This window comes from Megalopta genalis, chromosome 2, assembly GCF_051020955.1.
Source record: "Megalopta genalis isolate 19385.01 chromosome 2, iyMegGena1_principal, whole genome shotgun sequence".
Lineage (NCBI taxonomy): Eukaryota > Metazoa > Arthropoda > Insecta > Hymenoptera > Halictidae > Megalopta > Megalopta genalis.
This window is the reverse complement of record NC_135014.1, coordinates 27,879,170-27,898,513: the sequence shown is the minus strand read 5'-3', so window position 1 is coordinate 27,898,513 and position 19,344 is coordinate 27,879,170. Positions and strand designations below refer to the sequence as shown.

The 19,344-nt window shown below is 40.8% G+C and overlaps 4 protein-coding genes and 1 long non-coding RNA gene across 23 annotated transcripts in view; 2 read left to right on the top strand and 3 right to left on the bottom strand.

Annotated features, from left to right (window-relative positions):
- The window catches only part of LOC117229932 (electron transfer flavoprotein beta subunit lysine methyltransferase), a 12,088-nt gene extending 9,768 nt beyond the window's left edge, over nt 1-2,320 (bottom strand). Inside the window, exons 1-2 of one of the 2 annotated variants that reach the window (XM_033486894.2) lie at nt 1,913-2,320; nt 558-1,834 (exon numbers count right to left, since the gene is read on the bottom strand). The gene's annotated coding sequence lies outside the window, so the exon portion shown is untranslated. Of the gene's footprint in view, nt 1-557 lie in introns of both variants that reach the window. The other variant, XM_033486893.2, reaches the window with a different exon arrangement.
- LOC117229926 (uncharacterized) overlaps nt 1-12,029 on the top strand; it is a 27,373-nt gene extending 15,344 nt beyond the window's left edge. For 15 of the 16 annotated variants that reach the window (XM_076518948.1, XM_076518942.1, XM_076518945.1 and 12 more), the window contains 15 exons: nt 4,972-5,036; nt 5,178-5,337; nt 5,442-5,584; nt 5,759-5,963; nt 6,019-6,180; nt 6,248-6,529; nt 6,605-6,853; nt 6,912-7,087; nt 7,147-7,296; nt 7,369-7,861; nt 7,930-8,080; nt 8,160-8,382; nt 8,454-8,583; nt 8,652-8,772; nt 9,162-10,665. In XM_076518948.1, coding sequence (XP_076375063.1) covers nt 4,972-5,036; nt 5,178-5,337; nt 5,442-5,584; nt 5,759-5,963; nt 6,019-6,180; nt 6,248-6,529; nt 6,605-6,853; nt 6,912-7,087; nt 7,147-7,296; nt 7,369-7,861; nt 7,930-8,080; nt 8,160-8,382; nt 8,454-8,583; nt 8,652-8,772; nt 9,162-9,883 — 3,432 coding nt within the window. In that variant the 3' untranslated portion in view covers nt 9,884-10,665. Of the gene's footprint in view, nt 1-4,971; nt 5,037-5,177; nt 5,338-5,441; nt 5,585-5,758; nt 5,964-6,018; nt 6,181-6,247; nt 6,530-6,604; nt 6,854-6,911; nt 7,088-7,146; nt 7,297-7,368; nt 7,862-7,929; nt 8,081-8,159; nt 8,383-8,453; nt 8,584-8,651; nt 8,773-9,161; nt 10,666-11,064 lie in introns of those variants that run through there. The other variant, XM_076518951.1, reaches the window with a different exon arrangement.
- LOC117229935 (uncharacterized) lies at nt 3,184-4,879 on the top strand. The gene is made up of 2 exons (XM_033486898.2): nt 3,184-3,318; nt 3,848-4,879. Exons 1-2 carry the CDS (start codon nt 3,266-3,268, stop codon nt 4,170-4,172), a joined length of 378 nt encoding a protein of 125 aa, XP_033342789.1. The 5' UTR covers nt 3,184-3,265; the 3' UTR covers nt 4,173-4,879.
- On the bottom strand, nt 4,269-10,250 carry LOC117229938 (uncharacterized). The gene is made up of 4 exons (XR_004492667.2): nt 10,116-10,250; nt 9,021-10,021; nt 6,327-8,944; nt 4,269-6,264 (listed from the first exon to the last, which is right to left on the bottom strand). It is a non-coding gene; the product is annotated as an uncharacterized LOC117229938 (long non-coding RNA).
- Nucleotides 11,168-19,344, bottom strand: Madm (MLF1-adaptor molecule). Of its 3 annotated transcripts, XM_033486886.2 has the most exons (11): nt 18,740-19,339; nt 17,815-17,901; nt 17,077-17,301; nt 16,858-16,988; nt 16,695-16,789; nt 14,598-14,681; nt 14,241-14,528; nt 13,813-13,972; nt 13,526-13,712; nt 13,316-13,435; nt 11,168-12,972 (listed from the first exon to the last, which is right to left on the bottom strand). In XM_033486886.2, the coding sequence occupies exons 1-11, from the start codon at nt 18,866-18,868 to the stop codon at nt 12,673-12,675; spliced, it is 1,806 nt and encodes a 601-aa protein (XP_033342777.1). In that variant the 5' UTR covers nt 18,869-19,339; the 3' UTR covers nt 11,168-12,672. The 3 variants fall into 3 exon arrangements, with proteins under 3 accessions (XP_033342777.1, XP_033342778.1, XP_076375069.1); XM_033486887.2 differs by lacking the exon at nt 17,815-17,901 and having other exon boundaries at nt 18,740-19,340; XM_076518954.1 differs by lacking the exon at nt 17,815-17,901 and having other exon boundaries at nt 14,241-14,681; nt 18,740-19,344.

Below are 19,344 nucleotides of genomic sequence, written 5' to 3'. Positions count from 1 at the left end.
GAACATAATTTTGTTGGAACTCTGAACGCGGGAATCGCGTTCGGCAGACACGAAATGTGTCGAAGTTCATTCTGGAAGTAATCTTTCAGTTAAATCAACAAATATTCCGCCCTCGAACGCCGGACGGGGTCTGCCGTGGAATTTTACGGTTATTCGATCGATCGCTTTAAATTGGAAACAACGGAGGTTTAACTGAGCCGATTAAATGCCTATTTTATCGGCGTCGGAATCAGCGATCTTTAAATAAGTTCTACAAAAAAGGTGTTGCTTTCTTGCATAATCTTATCGTTTCCGAGGAAAACGTATTACACAAGAGCGATAGTTTCGATGTCCATTGTTCAACGATTTCCGAGAAGAATTCGGCGAGTGCTGGGCGCCTTTCACCGATGTACTTTCGGATAACAGAATGAAAAAAAAATTTGTTGCAAGGAGAAAATTCCAACGGGTGCATCGCGATCACAACGAGAGGCCTGGTCGCGAACGCGTCCCGCCGGTATTTTTAGTCGGTCGGATACACAGTATCATCCTTTGCGCAGCATAATCTCAAGGTAACACACCCGATATCCAGTTTCCTCTTGCCTATGGACACGGGGATTCCCTGTGGCAGGCGCGACGCACGGCAGCTTGCAGAACAAGGTTGCTGACCGAGCAAGGCTCGATCCACTCTAATCGCTGCTATTTATCCTCCAAAGACTTGCATAACACCTAGAGGACAGGAAAGTAGATAATTGGAACAGAGTTTTCGACTAACATCTAATCGAACATAATTCCTACGAAAATCAGTATCTCAGACACCGGCATAAAGAAAAACCTGTCTCGACCAGGAAAGATTTAGCTCGGATTCTGCTGAACGTATTCATCCGTAGTATGTATTTCCATAAGGAAAAACAAGCATGTTGACAAACACATTATTCCTTGACTTTCGCTTAGCCGTAACTGCATATCTCAGACCGATGCGCCGATACGCATACCGCAAAAGTACGATCGAAAGTGTTCGTTCCTCGAACGCTCAGGATCCCCTGGATTCGAAAAGGCCCATTAGCCCGTCATTATAAAACGGTCGGAGGATCTGTTACGCAACGAATTAACTTTCCAGTGTGTGTCGTCGCTAAAATAGAACCGTTACGGCGGTTCGTTACATGAGTAGCCGGATTTAATTATAGGTCCTGGTCTGTCCTTTGCTGCGGGGTTCGTTTGTCGGTAACATTATTGTTATTATTATTATTGTTGTTATCGTCGCAAAGATGGACGGGAACCTCGGTGATTGCGTCAGGCGAAAAGGGACGGAACGTTCTCCCTATATGTCAGCCGGTACAAATTCGCTGTATCTGTATGTACAAAAGATAAAGGGAGGAAGCACAGATGCGTAATATCAAGTTTTCACGATTCCCACAATGATCAGCGATTTCTGGGTTGATTTCTGTGCTCGGTTATCAGCGCAACCTGCTCGTTCGCCGGGGCTGATGAAACCGAACGGTCCGAGACATCGGTGCTTGCATCATGGCTCGGTACACAGAGCTATGTCCGAGCACCGACACGTGCTATCGATCCGTCTTGCGAATTATAGTCGCTTTGTTGTGTGTCTAGTTACAATGATCTTCGGTGGCTGAAATGCAACTTGCTTGGACAAAATGTTCTTCGATCATCGGTAGATAGGCATATTTCGTTCCGCTTTCGAGGCAACAAAACGTGTTCCTACTCGAGTCAACGCTTCGCGCAGTGGCCTGCTAAATTAGTTAAGGATACCGTAGGGTAGAACGTCCTTAAAACCGAAGCTGCGATAGGTACCTCGTTTCGTTTACAACGCCATAAACCGGGCCGCAATTTAGAGTTCCTGGAGACAAAAGCTAGGACAGAACTTTCTGGACTCTCTCCAAGATTCGGGGGTATGCAGGCACATCGTCCCACTTACAAAGAAATCCGTCTGCTTCGAGAGAATTGCTATGTCATGCGACCGTCTTCCTTTACGCTCTCTCTGCTAACTATATCTCTTCCCTTTTTCTCTCTCTTGATCCGTCTCTTTCGCAACAGGCTCAGGCGTTTGCACACGTTACGGGAAGTCCCTGACCCGGCCACTATCTCCCTACAACGCCTTCTAAGGTGGACGTATGCCCGCAACGGAATCGGTAGCCATGACGTGGAAAGCTTCTTGCAGAGCGCGTTGGAATTCCTCTCGATCCGCGGACCGCTTAGTTAGATAGAACCGCGATCGGTGATAGCGACGCAAGGCTAATGGTGTTTACGCTGTGTTCCATTTTCCCCCGATGCGATTTATCGGAACCTGCATCGAGAGAAACTATCATTGATTTTTTCCCGATCGGATGCCCTGACATGTAGAACAATAACACGGTAACCGATAGACAATTTTTGTAGAATATTATAATATTTAAAATATTAATATAATATTTTAAATATTAATATAATGTTTTAAATATTCTCGCGAGGTTGAAGCTTCGATTTTCTTCTCAGCGATGCATTTTTCGGGAACCGATGACGACGAAGGAAACCGGGTTCTCGGATTCAGAGTCCACGAGAAAAGAAAATTCGAATTCATTGGACGAAAGTTTCTCTAAAAAAGAAAATAGGAAAGATATTATACTCGTTGAACCCGCAAGGTTCCGAGTCCTTGGCATTTTAAAACGTAGCAACATTAACTGCTTCAACCGTCAGGAATTAAGCCAGCATTCGAGCCGATCATTAAAAACGGTCGGACATACAGAAATGTTGGGAACTTCGCTCGAAGAAGTACCAGGAAGCTTTGGTTGTTCGTGTAACTCCGTTTCTCGGTAAAGCTTTTCGTAGCGTCGATAAAAAGCTCCTGTGTGTGTATGCGCGTGTATGTGTGTGTGTACACGGAAAAGCTCGCGCCACGCTTTATCTGTAACTGCGCGCGCTGGCTCGCGGGAACCGTGGTGGAGGAAGCGCACGTATAAAAGGAGCGCGCTCCAGACCTCGCCGTCACTCGCTTTCGGAGCTCTGCAGAACGAAAACTGTACGTCGGTGTAGAGCCCCATCCAAAGGCAATTCGCAAGGAACACGGGGAGAAGTTTATCGTTGTTGCGTAAGCGGACCGTGTGCCTATCAGTTGACACAAGAAAAGAAGCATTTTAGTGAATCAGTGGAACGAACAATCGGCGACGAGTGCAATTCTCGTGATACACTGGCAATCACAGCCGGAAAAATTCCTACATTCAGTGAAGTGTGCAAACGAGGAACGCCGGGTTGTAGTACGAGAAAAGCCGAAGAAGAAGAGATACTCACGAGTATGACACGCTGCCAAAGCCTGCATTCCTACGGATCCGCCGCGATGGCCGAGAGGTACGAGCATCAGAATTTTAAACACGCGCGCATTAGATTAGCTTTCTCGCCGGGAATGTGGTCAGTTCTTCTGTCGATTGTACAAAAAAATGTTAGTAGAATCAACGTATAGAAAATTGATATGTTTTTCTTAAATTTTCTACAATTTTCATTTTTCTCTCTTACCGGGTTAAGTCTCGCTATCAAGGAAATTTACCAATTTATGAATTTATCAATCGAACACAATTAAGAGTTAAAGTTACCTTTGAACGGCTCAAACTGTTGCATTACGTTACGCCATGTCACAATGTAAACCGTGTTGTATTTACCTTCGCGACTTCGAAGTACACTCGAGAAGCGCGGAGATTAAGAGGTTAGATTGCAATCGGATGAACTGGTCACGTTACTTCAGCGATAATTCTGATTACACCGTGCTACGATCGTTGCCCAATCGGACGGAAATTGTAATCGGGATTGTTAGATATTATTTTACCGATAATTCTTATCTGCGAGACGATCGACCGAACTGATTTGTCGATTGAATTTTTAGCGGATCGCTGTGGGCGGACAAGAAAGAATCTAGATGCCCCAGAGGGACCATCACCTGCGGCATGCTGCCCACTTTACGAGCCTTGGCGTCCAAAGAATGCGAGAACAGCCAGGGCACCATCTGCCTGGTGCCATTCGACACAGATATGGACTCCGCCAGCCACCTGCAAATGATTCTGCTGGAGGCCTATTGTCGCGAGACTGGCATCAAGGTCTTACGGGTGTCCAGAGAAAGGATAAGGGATCATCTGTGCCCGGGAAGCTGCGACCTGTCCTGCGTGCTAATCTCCAACGACGATCCATATTTCCTCGATCCCCCGGAGTGAAAACACGGATCGCTTGGGAAGCTCCCGATATAATCTCGACTGGAGTCGGTCACGTGATCATTTTCAAAAAATGGCAGTTGACGAACACCGTTGGACCTACGGCAGAATTTCTGATCGATTCTCCGCCGACAAGTGTTAGCGGACTGATTGATCGTTAAACAAAAAAAAAGAGCCCATTTGATAACAGACGATAATTAGCGCTCTTGAGATAACAAGGATATCTGCACAGCTCGCGATAAATATCGATCGCTGTGAACGTCGCGTTGGACGCCACGTCAATTGTCTACTGGTGGACAATCTACGGTATCCTATACAGTGCGAAATGTAACGAATTACGAAACTCGGACAGGCAATATTATCTCGCCGTTTAACATTGTCCAGAGCGACTGTGGCTGCTCGAAGTCACATGTGTGTGAGTGCACGCGCAACAGATTACTGTAATTTTTCATAGGAGGATTCGATTGGAGTTTATTTTTGTAATCGACGATGCTGCAGAAACTATATTGTAACTCGATTATTTTGTAATCGTGTATTTATAATCAACGAACGTGACTCTGTTGTTCGCTCGTATCCTTCCGCCGTTCTAGTCCGAGATAATGTCCGCGGTCGACGCAAGGAGGCCGACGCAGAGTCATTTGAATCCGTCATGAAATAATTTTCATTGTACTCCTTTTTATGGAAATAAAAATTATTGTTCGAAACAGCAATGTGCTCTCGTCGTTACACCCATTATTATGTCCCTCTCCATTTTCCGTGCAAGAAGCGTTAACTAGAACTTCTTGTTTTGATTTATTCGCAGCTTACGAAGTACTTGAGGAACTCGAATATCTCGTCTATGGAGGATTTAAAAATCCTGAGCGTGACGTGAGTAGGTACATTAAACAATAAAAAGGTCAATTATCGCTTAACGATGGTTCAACGTCTGCGTTGAACTGAATTAGAACGATTCGTGTAGCAATGGAGCGAAGTAAAAGTAGATGGTCGATCAATGAATTAATTATGTAGACCCACGTCCGAGATCACTTTCCATTTCTTCGGGAACTCGGAGGATGGCGACAGGATTCGCGAGTCTCTCAACAGGCTGGTGCAGCGTCGGCGTCTAAGCGAGATTTCTCTCGAGTCGACTCACTTCACTTTTCAGCAGAAACCGGCTCTGAGACTGAAGGTATTCGTTCATTGAGTTATCCATACGATAATGCGACTTTCGTTGCAACTTTCTACCGTTTCATCCTCGCGAATTACCATCATTCCACAATTATCTTTCCTCAGAGTCTTCGCCTGAATCAGGCGAACGAGCATGAAGTTCATCTTGGGGATGAGATCTCTCTATCTTGTATAGCTCAGGGCAGTTACAACATTAATTTCACCTGGTACAAGGACAACATGGTGGTGAATACGAGTAAAGCTACCAGGTAAGAGAAAGTGTAGTTTCATACCGTCCCTTGAAAGGTTTGGTCCCTAGAGGGCCCGAACCTTTTAAATAATGAGCTCATAAATAACTCAGGCTAGGGACCCGAGGATAATTCTCTTTTCCAAGGGCATAATGAAACGGTAATATTACTGTTCTGTTTATGATTGTCCATCAGGAATATTCGGTACAAGCACCTTCCAAATGATGGCTCGGACCTTCACACATCGCTGTTGATCATTGAGAAAGCGACTATGCTTGACGCAGGTCAATACACTTGCCAAGTTGTCGAATGGGGTGTACAACAGTGTAAAAGCATCTACGTTGACGTAAGGGACGAGCCCAACGTCAAAGTGATGCCCATGAGTGCTACCATAGACAAGGTAACTCGATACCAATTCCCCTAAATTGATTTGCTAACTGTTCCCGTTGTTTTAGGGAGGCAGCACCCAGTTGACATGCATGACACCTAATATGCCCAATATAGGGATAGGATTCGGTTGGACGAAAAACAGGGCATTGCTGAAGCTGGAACTCGGCAGCGAAGTCTGGGAGGATCTCCATCCCGCAGGAAGCATATTGAAAATCACAAATGCACAGGTACATTTGTGGACGCTCGTCCGTTACGATCTCCTTGTTTCACTTTATCGTTGTCTCCTCGTTCCAGAAATCTGCCATATACACCTGTAACGTGGCGGATAAGTCCATGTCCGTTAGAGTTGAAATAGTTAACAGGACGCTCATACCAGTTTGTCGGAAAGGCAAATCTCAGGACCTAACTTGGCCGGGTACAGCTCCTGGATCCGAGGCACTGCTGGAATGTCCGCAGCATTTCGTTGGCGACAAAGTGTCCAGACTGTGCTCCATGAAGGACGCTACGACGCCTGAATGGCAGACACCAGACTTTTCTCATTGTCTATATGAACCGTTCACCGCTCAGTATAACAAGGTACTATGACCTATACTTAACTTTGCTAATTTATCGGTGAAAATTACTGTGTTTTCTCTGCTCCAATGTGCGCAGTTCAAGAGCCTCACGCTAGGTTATCAGAACACCACAGGATCAGAGACAATTCTAGCCTTTAGGGAAATTTTACGATCACGTGCACTGCCGCTCTACCCTGGCGAGGGGGATCGTATATTGGGCATACTGGCGGAAATAGAACGTTATCAGGATAATGTTGACCCATTAGACCTACACGCCTCGACAGAGGCTCTGATACGAATTATCAGTCGAATACTTAATGATGAAAATTCGATCTTGAGCCAACAGGTAAGGTGATCCTGATAAATCGACGGACAAAAATATATTATCCGTTAACAATTTCTAGAAAGTTCTGCTGCTCCTCCAAATGACGCAACGAAGCTTGGTACAGTGGTCGAAAGTAGCCAGTGAACCTTACAAACATCTGTCCATGTCTTCTTTGGCGGTGGACGTTCAAGAGCTGCAGCAACACAATGGCGACAGTATCACGCATTCGCTTCAGATCCCAATCGACGATTCCATGTAATTATCACCTGCAAGAGATTATAGATTTCCTCTTGATACGATTCTTTTCTTCTTAGGTATCCAAGTTGGTACGACGACAAGGTGACCATAAGATTGTGGAAAAAGAGACAGAGAAACCTGAAGTCAAACCACAGTCTTAATGGAATCGTGGTGGTCTACAAAAACATGGCACAGTTTCTTCCAACTACTTACGTTAAGGAACTAGAGTGAGTGAATCGAGTAACTCGAAGAGTGCAGCGACTGTTTATTTTATTAACGCGAATGTTTAATTCTTATAGCGACGGTACCGATCTCGAATTTCGTATCAATTCTCGAGTGGTCGTGGTTGTGGTACCAGGTTTCAGTCCGGATAAACACAACAAAATATGGGTAGATCTACAGATGAGACACATCCAGAACCAGTCCAGTGCTTGGAACGTGTCGTGTGGTCTTTTGGAAAATGCGGGCAGCTGGGATCTAAATAGTTGTATAGTCAACACTGTGCCAGGAGATGCTACCACTCATTGCTTGTGTCCTAACACCGGGACCTACGCGATTTTTCTAACAGCACGTGCGGTGAGAGTAGTGTTAGCAAAGAAGGAGCAGACTACGTTCATTGTCATATTCGGATGTGGCAGCTGTTTGGTTCAGTGTTTCTTGTCTTCCCTAATTCTTGGCACTTTCTGGTGGAAACATAGAGATTGGTTGAACTTCTTGAAACTGCAGTGCTGCAGTGCTTTAGTAGGAGCAATGGCTGTCTTCATATACGCTGTGCACAACAATTTGCCCGAGGTACTTGGGACGCTTCGACATCCTAAGAATTTCGTGTCGTTCATACAAAATGCGTCATTCAATTTCAGAGCTCGTATGCTATCGTGGCGATAGCTCTAGAAGCTTTCCTTCTCGTCGGCATGTCTGCACCCATATCGGAAGCGTTGATTATCTATGCCGGATTGACGCAAGTTCGACCCAGTCAGCACTTTCAGCCAACAGTTATCGCAGTTATTACCGGTAGATTTAAACGTGTTTTAACAAGAACTAAATTCCAGAGTGAACTTGAACTGTAACACGATAATCTGGTATGATGCAGGTGTCCCTATCTTAGCCGTGCTAACCACCGAGCTCACGCACAAAAGTACGAGATGGAGACACGAGTCCTGGTGGCTGATCTTCGGCAGCGGAGTTTACAATATATTTGTTACTTGTGCTACCGTGATGTTTCTGATATTTGTATTACTATATTTAGGTATTTTACATAAAGCGCATACTCTGGTCGGGGAGAACGTTATGAAGAAAGAAGCAATAGAAGCGAGGTATAGCGGCAGTTACGCTTGTCGAATGTTCATATAATTTCACGAGTATTAAGATGCTTCTTTTTCTTCAGACTACGAATGCTTCATCGAGCGGCCATTGTCATTTGCGGCGTAATCTCTATAGAAGCGTCCTCTATCTTCTACATAAACTCCACCTCTATCATCTTCCACTATGTATTCGCGTCTCTATCCTCTGTTCTGGTAAGCACTTCAAGCCGACAATCCTAGCACCAGCTATTATTAGCTCTACGTGATCTGTGTGCTTCAAGGGATTCGTTATAATAATGGTCTACATCGTGAGCGGTGAGTTGTCAATTGTCGATACGATCCTGAAGAAACTGACATGGAAACAGAGCACAGAGGAGGAGATTACATCTGAGCCAATTAAAGGTATCTCATGAAAGCGGGCTACAAACAGGTTGAACAGTACGTTGAACTAAAACTGGGTTCCTGTAGTCGATGTTTGATGTTTCCAAGTACTAGTCATGTTCCTTTTGGAGAGTCTTCTAGGATTTTCCAAATCAAGGTCATAATATGTTAAGTGTGTCGGTCTTTCTTCTCCCTTAAATTTCACAATATAAGCATTTAAGAAATATACTCTAAGATATATTATATCTAAAGATTGAAGTGTTGCTTACCTTATAATCATGGAACTACTTATAGTACTTCTAAATGAAACATGGCTGATGCTCAGAAACCAGAAAGAATATCAACTGGGAACCTAGGCTGCACAAATTAAATATCTTATTAGAGATGAAATTTGTTTGAACTTTGGCCAGTGTGCTCAAAGAGCGCCGCAGAGGTGGAGAACGACACGGCGCCCCCTCCGTCGTCCTTGGGCTTGGGAGAGTCCTACATAGAAGCTCGAGGAATCGCAGCTGGTAGCATAGACATGCGCGAGTTCGTGAACGAGACGTCGTCCTCGTACTCGAAACCTTCCGTCCCTGTCGCTAACCGGTTTTTGCCGGAGATACACATCGACCATTCCGACGACATAAATCTAGAAAATTACAGCACCAGCCCGCGAAAGTACCAGGAGACCATTGCGTTCGACGCCATGTTCTCACCGCGTGCGTCCCGTTGCGTGAGCGAATCTTACAGCGGCAGCGAGTGCTGCACCTTTCGGGATTATGGGAAATATCGCGGCGGCGAGCCGCAGAGCCAGCAGATCTTCGTACCTCACAATCCCGCGCCGGAAGCCTCGGCGAAGGTTTTGTGCAGCGCCGACGTCGAGTCTCGTCTGACCGGCATGCCGGACGTTACTTTGGCCGTTAAGAACGACGTTGAGACATTGCCTACCAGCGAACTGAAGACTAGAGAACACGTTAATGTTATTCCCGATATAGCGAACACGACGGAGCGCAAACAACCTGACGGAGAAGAAAAAGCGCCGGAGATCGTGGTCACGAATTGCGAGGCCACATCAAGCGGTATGCTGGATCGAATCTCTCATGATCTTGATTATCTGTTGAACCGCACGAACTCCACGGACGGCACTTAAATTGCGTCTGACATACCGATCGTGTTCACCGATCTAGCAACGGGGTCAATTTCTCCGTAATCTTAACCCCTTAAAGGGTTAGACTACTGTAACCGTCCGATAAAGTGGGCAATTTTCAAGTGTCTACGAAATTGCGGTCTACAAAAAAAAAAAAAAAATATTTGATTAAGAGATTTTGCATTTTATTTAAATTAAAAACAATTGCATTCGTTGAGCCAAGATGATTACGAACCTCGTCAAAGTGTTTCTCTTAACTTTCTATATTTAATTATATAGAAGCTTCGAACTATCGTTTAAGCAAGAATTTTCAATCTGTCTGCATACTCACGGTAGTCTAACCTCTTAAGCAGCGTGCTCAATGTTTTTCAATGATCGCGTTTTATAAATATAGTAGAACACACTTTTTGGATCGTTTGGATTTCGCGTCCGCGTGCTTCGTATTCGAATATACTGCCAACTTCCGTCAAACGACCGGGGATCTAATTGCGTCACGAGAGTGCGCGAAATTTGAAAATTGTTTTCAAAAATAGATCGAATAGCTCAGGTCCTACTATATTTATTATAATGACTGGTAGGCCTAATTGGTAACACGATTCATTGAGAAGCATCGATCCTATGTAACCATCGTAAAATACTCGAACACATTTTAATTGATTTTACAAGTTTAGCCGTTTTTATGAAGCATCACTTTACCGATTCCTGTGTAGCGACAGAAACGTACAGGGAAGTTCTACAGAACACACATCTAAACAAATAAAAGAACTGCAGTACTTTTTAAAAAATGTTATTATTATCATCATCATTTATAATGTTGTTTAACGTTATGTCCGATCACGTAACAGATACCTAGCGTTGTAAGAGTATTACATTACGCTTGCAACGTGTTAAGCTAAACAACTCGGAAGATATACAATCTCACGTTTTCTTTACAAACACGTATACACTCTCTCGATGATCTCGTTCTCTCTCTCTCTCTCTCTCTCTCTCATTAAATGTTCTAAAAAACATCAATTACTAAGAAGACTCTTTGTTAAGGACGTTTTTTTTTCATTGTGCTCCATCCATGAAAATGTTTTACATCGAAGACAGCTCATGTTTGTCCTTCCACTATTAAGGTCATATAAATAAATTTTGTATAGAATACACATTATTTTTCGGACTCATGTTTTCCGTTTCCACAGATGTCCAGGTACAAAGTACATAGGAGAGCAGAAGCCGAAACTGATATCAGGAAGACAGGAGCGACAGTTTCAATGAAACGAAAACAAATTTCAGGCAGTGGAATTCCGAGTTATAGTATTTATTTATCACTGTCATCATACAGCCCTTCTCATAATATCCACGATTTTAGTCGTCGCACTTTTCTCTCTTGTTTTTATAATTTGAATTATAAAGCTATACACATTCAATTTAGTTTCGATAAGACTACTTACATACTTAAGATCGAAGTTTATATTGCTGGTAATAGTTCTTTTTTTCTTCTTCTTTACCGCTAGTATGGTTAGTTGTTCGCTTAGTGAAATGCGTCACTGAAATTTCTTTTACCGAGGTACGAAATTGGAGCAGTATTCTCTTGGCCAAGCACGTGTTATAAATGCAAAAAGACATAATAAGGTCGGTGTTAGTTTGTTAGCACTCGAATATACCTATATGACTAGTTTTCTGTGTCAACAGATTTTTTTTCTTAAAAATATAAATTATTTACAAGGATTTCAGCTAATTTTATCGAGATTTAATAACCTTGGTTTTAATCACATCAATAATACCGAAGTATAGGAGGGCCGTGGCTGCAACTGATTACTATTGTTTCTCCTTTTATTGTTTTTTTTCTTTGTAAAAGAAAAAATAAACAAAACAAAAAAGAAACGACACCTGGTCTCTTTCTTTTATTTCATTCATTGTAAACAGGAAATATAATTTGGTAATTTGAATAATTCGGGTGGGGTGGATGAATTACAACATGTATTGAGTATTTTTAAGCGAAAATAAGTGCGTAGTTCGTAGTCTTCCTCAATATTCATCGTTCTCGCGTTTGCCGTACGATCAAGCTAATTCCGTAGCTAATAATTAAATCATTATCTCATTTTCTTTCGCCTCCTCTCGATCCGTCAAATTGTATATACAAAATAAATTTCTATGATACACATTTCGTCACGTTGCGATACAAGGTAATTTCCTTCGTTTTCTTTTTATATTTATTATTCCTTTAAATGATTTACCCAAGCTCTCGAGGAATTAAAACGTTTTCTAGTAAAAATGCCCTTTATATCAGCCTAATGATGGGTGACAACAGACACGTGAAACAGGAATAGACTGATTCGTAATAACTAGACGCAGTTCCTTATACTTGTTTTACACTCGTAATCTCAACATTCTCCTCAACTGAAATCGTAGTACACGGTCTTTATTTATTTATTTTATTTTCTTCTTCTTTTTTTTTTATTTATTTATAATCTCGCTTCCTAAAATTATTTTATAGCTTATAAAAAACGAAAAAACAGTTGATCCGACAAATGAAAAGAATTCAACGTGGAATAACTTTGTGAAGAAAAACTCTCTCGCGTTCCGAAGAAAAATCAATACTAGATTATACTGCGCGTCGAGCCTAGTGGTTTAGCCACGGCACCTTTTCTTTTTATTCTTTTTTTTTCCTTTTTTTGTTGTTTCTTTTAATCGTTTTTAATTCCATTCTTTCCTCCTGTTTACTTAAATATAAAAATACATAGCCAGTCTATACATAGAGCGTGCAAAGTGGCACAGTGAACTGAGTTACCAGATATCCTGGATGGTTAACTACCGCTCTCAGTATTCGTCGGTTCAGCTTCGTCGTGACTTTTGCTCGTGTTACTTGACACGGGGAGACCTGAGGTTTTTGGCAGCGGGTTAGTTACACTATCACTATTGGATGTTGTCGCGTTATACATCGAGTTATCAAAGTGTTGCAAGCATGGAAATTCTGGACCAGGCAGCAGTAAAGTAGTTTGGGTGGGAAGATTAGTTAATGATACCATTCCTGGTGTCATCATTTGCTTGTTAAAGCAACTCCTTAATGCCTCTTCGATTAAATTCGCTATCTTATCACGATCGTTCTATAAAAAATCATCGTACTCCCTTTAAAACGTTGCTCGTGTGTACGCATAATTCTCTATGTCTGGGGAGCAGAAATTTAGGCGTCTCATACAATCCCTAGCTTTATTAAAAGACATTTTAAAACAAACTAAAGGATTGCAATATTCTTTTCTCTCATTGATAAAATAAATTACGACGTAGAGAAATATATTCTTGACCGGATCTACTGATTTTCTAAAGTTCTTAATATTGTTGAACATCGACCGGAAGTTGCTAAGAGATAGGAATATGTTTTGAAGAGACGGCTAACTTCTTGCTTCCGCGTCATAGCAATAACATTGTTCAAGGGGCTGTAATAATTACCTCGTTAATGAACCCAAAATGTACAAGTTCCTGCGCGAGAAGCAGCGACGTATCTACTTGGCTCACAGGACACGTTAATTGCCTATTCATTTTGTCGTCCATTCGTAACAATATTGTCATCTATAAAATATATATACCAAGCGTAAACGACAGGAAACGATTTGTCAGCGATGGATTCTTACAATAGTAACATTTCGCTTGGCCACTCACAAGTAATTCACAACTCTCTTCTCTAGGCTTAACGTTACACATCATATTAACTACTCTCCGAGACTCCACGTCCACTGGCTCTGGCGTAACCGATTTCACCGACTCGGTCACCTCGGGTGATATCGCTCTAGGCCGAACTGGTGGTGGTAGTTTCGCCATAAATGCTGTCAACGGGTATATTCCATATCTGTCGGCAGAAATGATCATTGGTACCGTTAATGTGTTAACGACAGGAATCGGAAACTCACTCCTGCGATAACCGTCTACCATCATCAGGTTATACTCACTTTACATCCTCCACAAACTTTTCTAATTTTTCTGTAACAGGGATATCACTTAATCGAATTTGCTGAGGTGGTCGGCCTTGGTATTTGATTTCGGCTACCACCGTATCCGGTCCGTATAGCCTTTGCAATACCTCGTCGGTTATAGTTTCTGAAATGTTGGCTGAAACAGCGACGAGATTTTATCAGTTTCCTCCTTAATGTTACATCACTAAAACCGACTTATCATCTGGCGCTACTTAAACAATTGCTCTGTTATAACTAGTGCACCTACTGTCGTAAAATGATAGAAGATAACGTAAGGCGGAAGTATTATCCGAGAAGAATACATTAGCTATTTGTATACATTTGTATTTGTTTTCTCCAATATTAAAATAATCCAAGTACTATTCTATAATCCTATATAATCAATAGGTTTGGCAGAAACTTACTAGCTGAATTGACCAGAGCATGAGCCGCGAGTAATTTCAACGAATGTACTTCGAACAGGACAGGATGAAAAAGAAGTTCTCTGGCACTTGGTCTACTAAGCGGATCTACTTGAAGACACTTCCGGATGAAGTCTTTCTGTTGGACATCGTCCAAAGACTCTATCGTCTTTCTAACGTTCTCCTCCGTTACAATTGTTCCGCTATCACCATTCCCTTGGATTTCTAACGCGGCCATTTCCAGAGCACACATACCGAATGAATAAATATCAATGGCGGGTGTCACAGAATCTGTAAAAATACAAATAGTTATAATGCACAATCTACTTTTAAAATGTGACGTTCTAATGAATCCCTTACTTCCATATTCCGGTGCTACAAAATGCATATTCTTCATGTTTGCTCTACAAGTTTTCACGTGATGGTGGATCGCATCCGGAGCCACTGTAATTAGAAAAAGAAACATAATATCAATTTCTGGCCCTGTGTATTCTACTGTGCACACACGAAAGTGATATATTTTTATAATGATAGATCTCGACAAGCAACGTGTTAGAAAAATCGTTTGTACGAGGTAGCAGGAATTCTGTAAGATATCCTGAATACAAAAATATAAGAAAAAAAGTTGTAGACACGGTCTTCTGTCGGAATTACCCGCCACCTCTGCCATAACAAGTAAATTAATAAACCGCTAGAAAAATTGTGTTGTAACTGAAAGTTTATCCTAAGAGTAACTTGAGCCCTCATACAGTTAATATTTTTTTTGGACACATTTATATGTCACGAAAGTGTCTCTTGAAAACAACAAGATATAATGCAGTATACAAAATTCTATTATGCAGCAAATGTAAATTAAAACATATATATATAATATATATGTACTCGATTGTACTAGCACTCTGAAGAGACACTTTCATCGAGTAGCGATGAAACTTTTAGCAACGGGAACGGAATTCAAGGATCTCGTTTTATTGGTGATCACGGGAACAAAAAAAAAATATTAGAATACAATAGAGATGCGTGCGCTGAATGGTTCAGAAGGACCAAGGTACAGAAAACGGTCTAGCCTTATCGTAGATGATAATTCATTGACCCCGAGGGATGAATAGTGCAATGTAATGGCACTAACGGTATTAAACTAAATAAATATTAATATTTTGTAGGAACATATAACCAGTCTACCAGTAATTAAGATGTATATAATATATATACATAAATGAGAATGTTTACCTCTGTACGCCTAAATTACTTAGCTGGCAATAGTCGTTGATTATCTGCCAAATGTATTTCCATCAAAATCACCATCTTTTTCAGAATTTACACCAATCGAGGAAGGTCGCTGTCGCTCGATCTATTCCTCCGGATGGGCGAAAGTACGATTGTACTTCCTCTCTCTTCAAAGATCTTTGCTGTGTTTTTGTTTCATTATCTAGATTAGCCTATCTGCTACAATTAAAAATGAGGACTCAAGTTACTCCTAATATGTAAAAGCAGTTTATACACAATCTTTCTAACAGATTGACGTTACTAATGGACATGTACAACAAAAAACTTCTATGTATGCATGTATGTATATGTATGTAGAACGAATACAGTAAAACACAGTTACAGTGATCGTAAGAAATGGTATCTAAAGTGATTGACTCAATATTAAAATGGAGTGCTAAAGTCACATTGAGTTTCCAGTAGAGTTATCGGGGATATCCGTAGAAATAGTAATCCTTTGCCCCACATCATTGATCTCGTTACAAGAATCAATTAATATTATCTCGCTCGAGAAAGATTACATTATAGCGTCAAACGAGACTTTCTTTGAACGACAGAAATGAATCACGCTCTTTCTTCCACACATTTATATGATCTTTTTAGGATTTGTATCAAAGTATTGTTCATACATCAGTTTAGTTCGATTACATTATCTGTCAGGCAGAGATTGATTCGATAATTGTAGAAAAATTTATATTTATTACTGTCGATTGGCTTATCATATGAGACAATCACAGTAATAGCAATATACGTACTTTGCATGTACCCCATGTAAGAACAAAATAAATACCAGTTAGGTTTACAGTTGTTTACTTTTAACTTCACCGATCGGTCGTTAATAATCCTATACTGTGAAATATTTTTTTTTTGCATTATTTTCTTCCGTGAAAATTATGAGAAACAAAACTATTAGCCTCTCATTGTCCTGTGAATAAAAAAAAGGGAAGCTCCTTGCAAACTCCTATTCCAGTGTACACTAAATTATTTCATTTTAGGATAAGTGCTCTCTTCAATACCTATGAGCAACTATGTATTCATACTTGTTAGCAGAGTGTTTCATTACATAAAGTACAGATATATATATATTCAACACTCTGTACTTTCAAGAAGATATATATGTATATATATATAGATATATAATAGCTTTCTCAAAATGAAAACTTTTTTACATTTTGCCACGAAAGTACTTACCCGAGCCAATTTTTACAAGTCCATTATGTTGAATAAATATAGTGTCACAAGTGAGATTTCCATGAATAATCGGAGGTGAACAGGAATGTAAATAACTGTAACACGTTTAACTAGATTAATATACAGAAAATACACCTACAATTAATGTAAAGAATCAAGTTACCTCAGTGCAGATAATATTTGAGTACACCAACGTTTCCATGCTTGCAGGGGTAATTTTTTTACATTACGTTTCGTCCGTTTTAGGAACTGTTTTAATGACCCAGAGGACATATACTCAGTTATAAATATAACCTGTTAAACAATAAAAAAATATGATAGAGGTGTAAGCAATATTAAGAATTTTAAAAACAAAGAAATAAGATTATGTTTGACCACTCACTCGAGGCTTATCATTGTGAGTATCTGTCCAATACCTATGAAATTTAACAATATTTGGGTGTTCTAATTGTGTCAGATTCTCAAATACAAGTTGTATTTTTTCTTCTTGTGCTTTGAAGTTTTTCCTTTCAGAAAATTGCACCTCATTCCAAACAACCTCAACACCTTCCTCTGTGTCCATTGCCAAATAGGCACAGTCGATTCCTGGTACATCACGTTGCTCCACCTGGGTAATAAAGAATATTCATGAGAATACATTATTTTATACGAGCAAGCACATATACACACACTTTGAACATACTCAATACATTGTTTGCACAATGCAAATCAACAACATCAAACGCAAAAAGTTAGTTGTATTTATAGCTATAGTTTACAAGTGTAATATATACATCAATTTATTTACAAAACCAGACTATTAATACATTGTAATGATCTATATATGGAGTAACAAAATATATTACTGCAATCATTCATTTTTAAGTTACTCAAAGCACAATTCAAACAATTTCATGCCTATTTGCCATTACATTAATGTGACCTTCCAAAGAATTTAAGGAGGGGAGCTGCTCACTTGGAGAAGGGATTGTCATTGTAGGTATTCACATTATACTACGCTGAAGCAATAAATATAGTGTTCCTGCCTAAATTGAATAATAGACCTTCGAACATTTCAGAACATAAACTGGAATGCATACAAAACAGAAGAGATAGCCTATTTTCGTTTAAATAGACATACCTCCATTTCAGTGACTTCGTTTTCACTGCCTCTGGCTGCTCCAAAGGTAGAGCCTTCGGCTAACGTGGACTTGGAACCTACATATACCTAACATAAAATAATAGTTATTGAACAACAAATAGACAAACATATCTTTTACTTTTGTTTAGTACTACTTTTCGATCAAAACTGATATTATTGGTATTACACTGAAATAAACAGATGTTTAGTATACAAAAAGAAATATTCCTTAAGCATTATAAAAACAAATTTCAATCCTCTTTATAACAATTTTATGTTCGCTAAAGCTGTAAGAAATAACAAAGAAAAATGTGTTAGAACAAAACAGTCTTGTGTTAATGTAAATATAGTCCAACTATGCCGATTTATTTTTGGGATGTAATATGAAAGTGATTGCCGTTGGTAAAAGCTTAGTGCCAAGAAGTTGTTGAAGATCGATCTGCAGATACTGCTCGATTGAAGATATTTGATGCTTACAAAAAAATGTGTAAAAAATGTCCATAACAATTACAGTTTAAATACATATTCGTATGTACATTAAAATACTCCAATTTTCTCGTGGTTTCTTAAATACTTAAAGAAACAAGATCTTTCAAGATAATTGCAAAAATTTCCTCTTGTTCACAAGAGCGTACTGATCGTGAACATTGTTTATACCTTCTGAAAGTCATACCAGTCTTATGGCTGCGATCGAATCTATATCCTTCATGAGAACAGTTATTACCAGCTGTTCCATATGAACTCCATGACAGTGGTTATGATACATACAGAGAACATATACGTCCAATGTGTTAGGAGCTGTACAAATCGTGATGAGCCCGTATCCATGTTCGAATGGGCAAACATGTGATACGGGCAGACATATCGATGAGATATATGGCGATGAAAAGAAGAATACGAAGGATGAAGAAGAAGAATTGTGTACCTCTTCCCGGCGTTTGAGCCACCGCCCGCAGGGGCTCTCCTCCAGGATTTCACTCTCATCCTCGGAATCTTCACCACTTTCCCGCGGTGACTTGTGCTCTGGGTCCGTGCTGGAGCGACTCCCGGGCATCACACACGCGATTAATTGAAGGAGCAGCACCGAACAGAGCACAACGCGGCCAAACTCATCGGTGGCTATTATTCGACGGAGTTGCTTCCTCAATGTTGCATTTATGCACCGCTGCCGAGTAATACACACGCGCGTAGACACGTGAACGTGGAACGAGGAACTAGCAGTGAACGTCAAGTCTCAAGTGTATGATCTGGCACCAGTAGCAGCAGCAGCAGCAGTAGCAGTAGCAGTAGCAGTAGTAGCAGCACTCACAGTGACACATGCAGCGACAACCCGAGTCGCAGGAAACCCGAGCTGCGATATTTCTGATCTTACGCGGTCACGCGCACGAATCCACAGTTTCTGGACTCCCTCAGGGCTTGGCCGGTGTACCGGACATCGCGCGAGCCGCTCGCTGATCACACTGTCAAAATAAAAACCTCTGCTATGAGCGAAATAGGTTCGATGTGACATACACTCTGGTATTCATTTTC

Bases quoted from the DNA above. Each gene is read 5' to 3' on its own strand.
- LOC117229935 (XM_033486898.2), top strand. From the start codon at position 3,266: ATGACACGCTGCCAAAGCCTGCATTCCTACGGATCCGCCGCGATGGCC. The intron at 3,319-3,847 runs GTACGAGCATCA...TTGAATTTTTAG, and splicing joins TCCGCCGCGATGGCCGAGAG to CGGATCGCTGTGGGCGGACA.
- Madm (XM_033486886.2), bottom strand. From the start codon at position 18,868: ATGCCCGGGAGTCGCTCCAGCACGGACCCAGAGCACAAGTCACCGCGG. The intron at 16,790-16,857 runs GTAACTTGATTC...AACGTGTTACAG, and splicing joins CAAATATTATCTGCACTGAG to TTATTTACATTCCTGTTCAC. The intron at 14,682-16,694 runs GTAAGTACTTTC...TTCTAATTACAG, and splicing joins ACTTGTAAAAATTGGCTCGG to TGGCTCCGGATGCGATCCAC.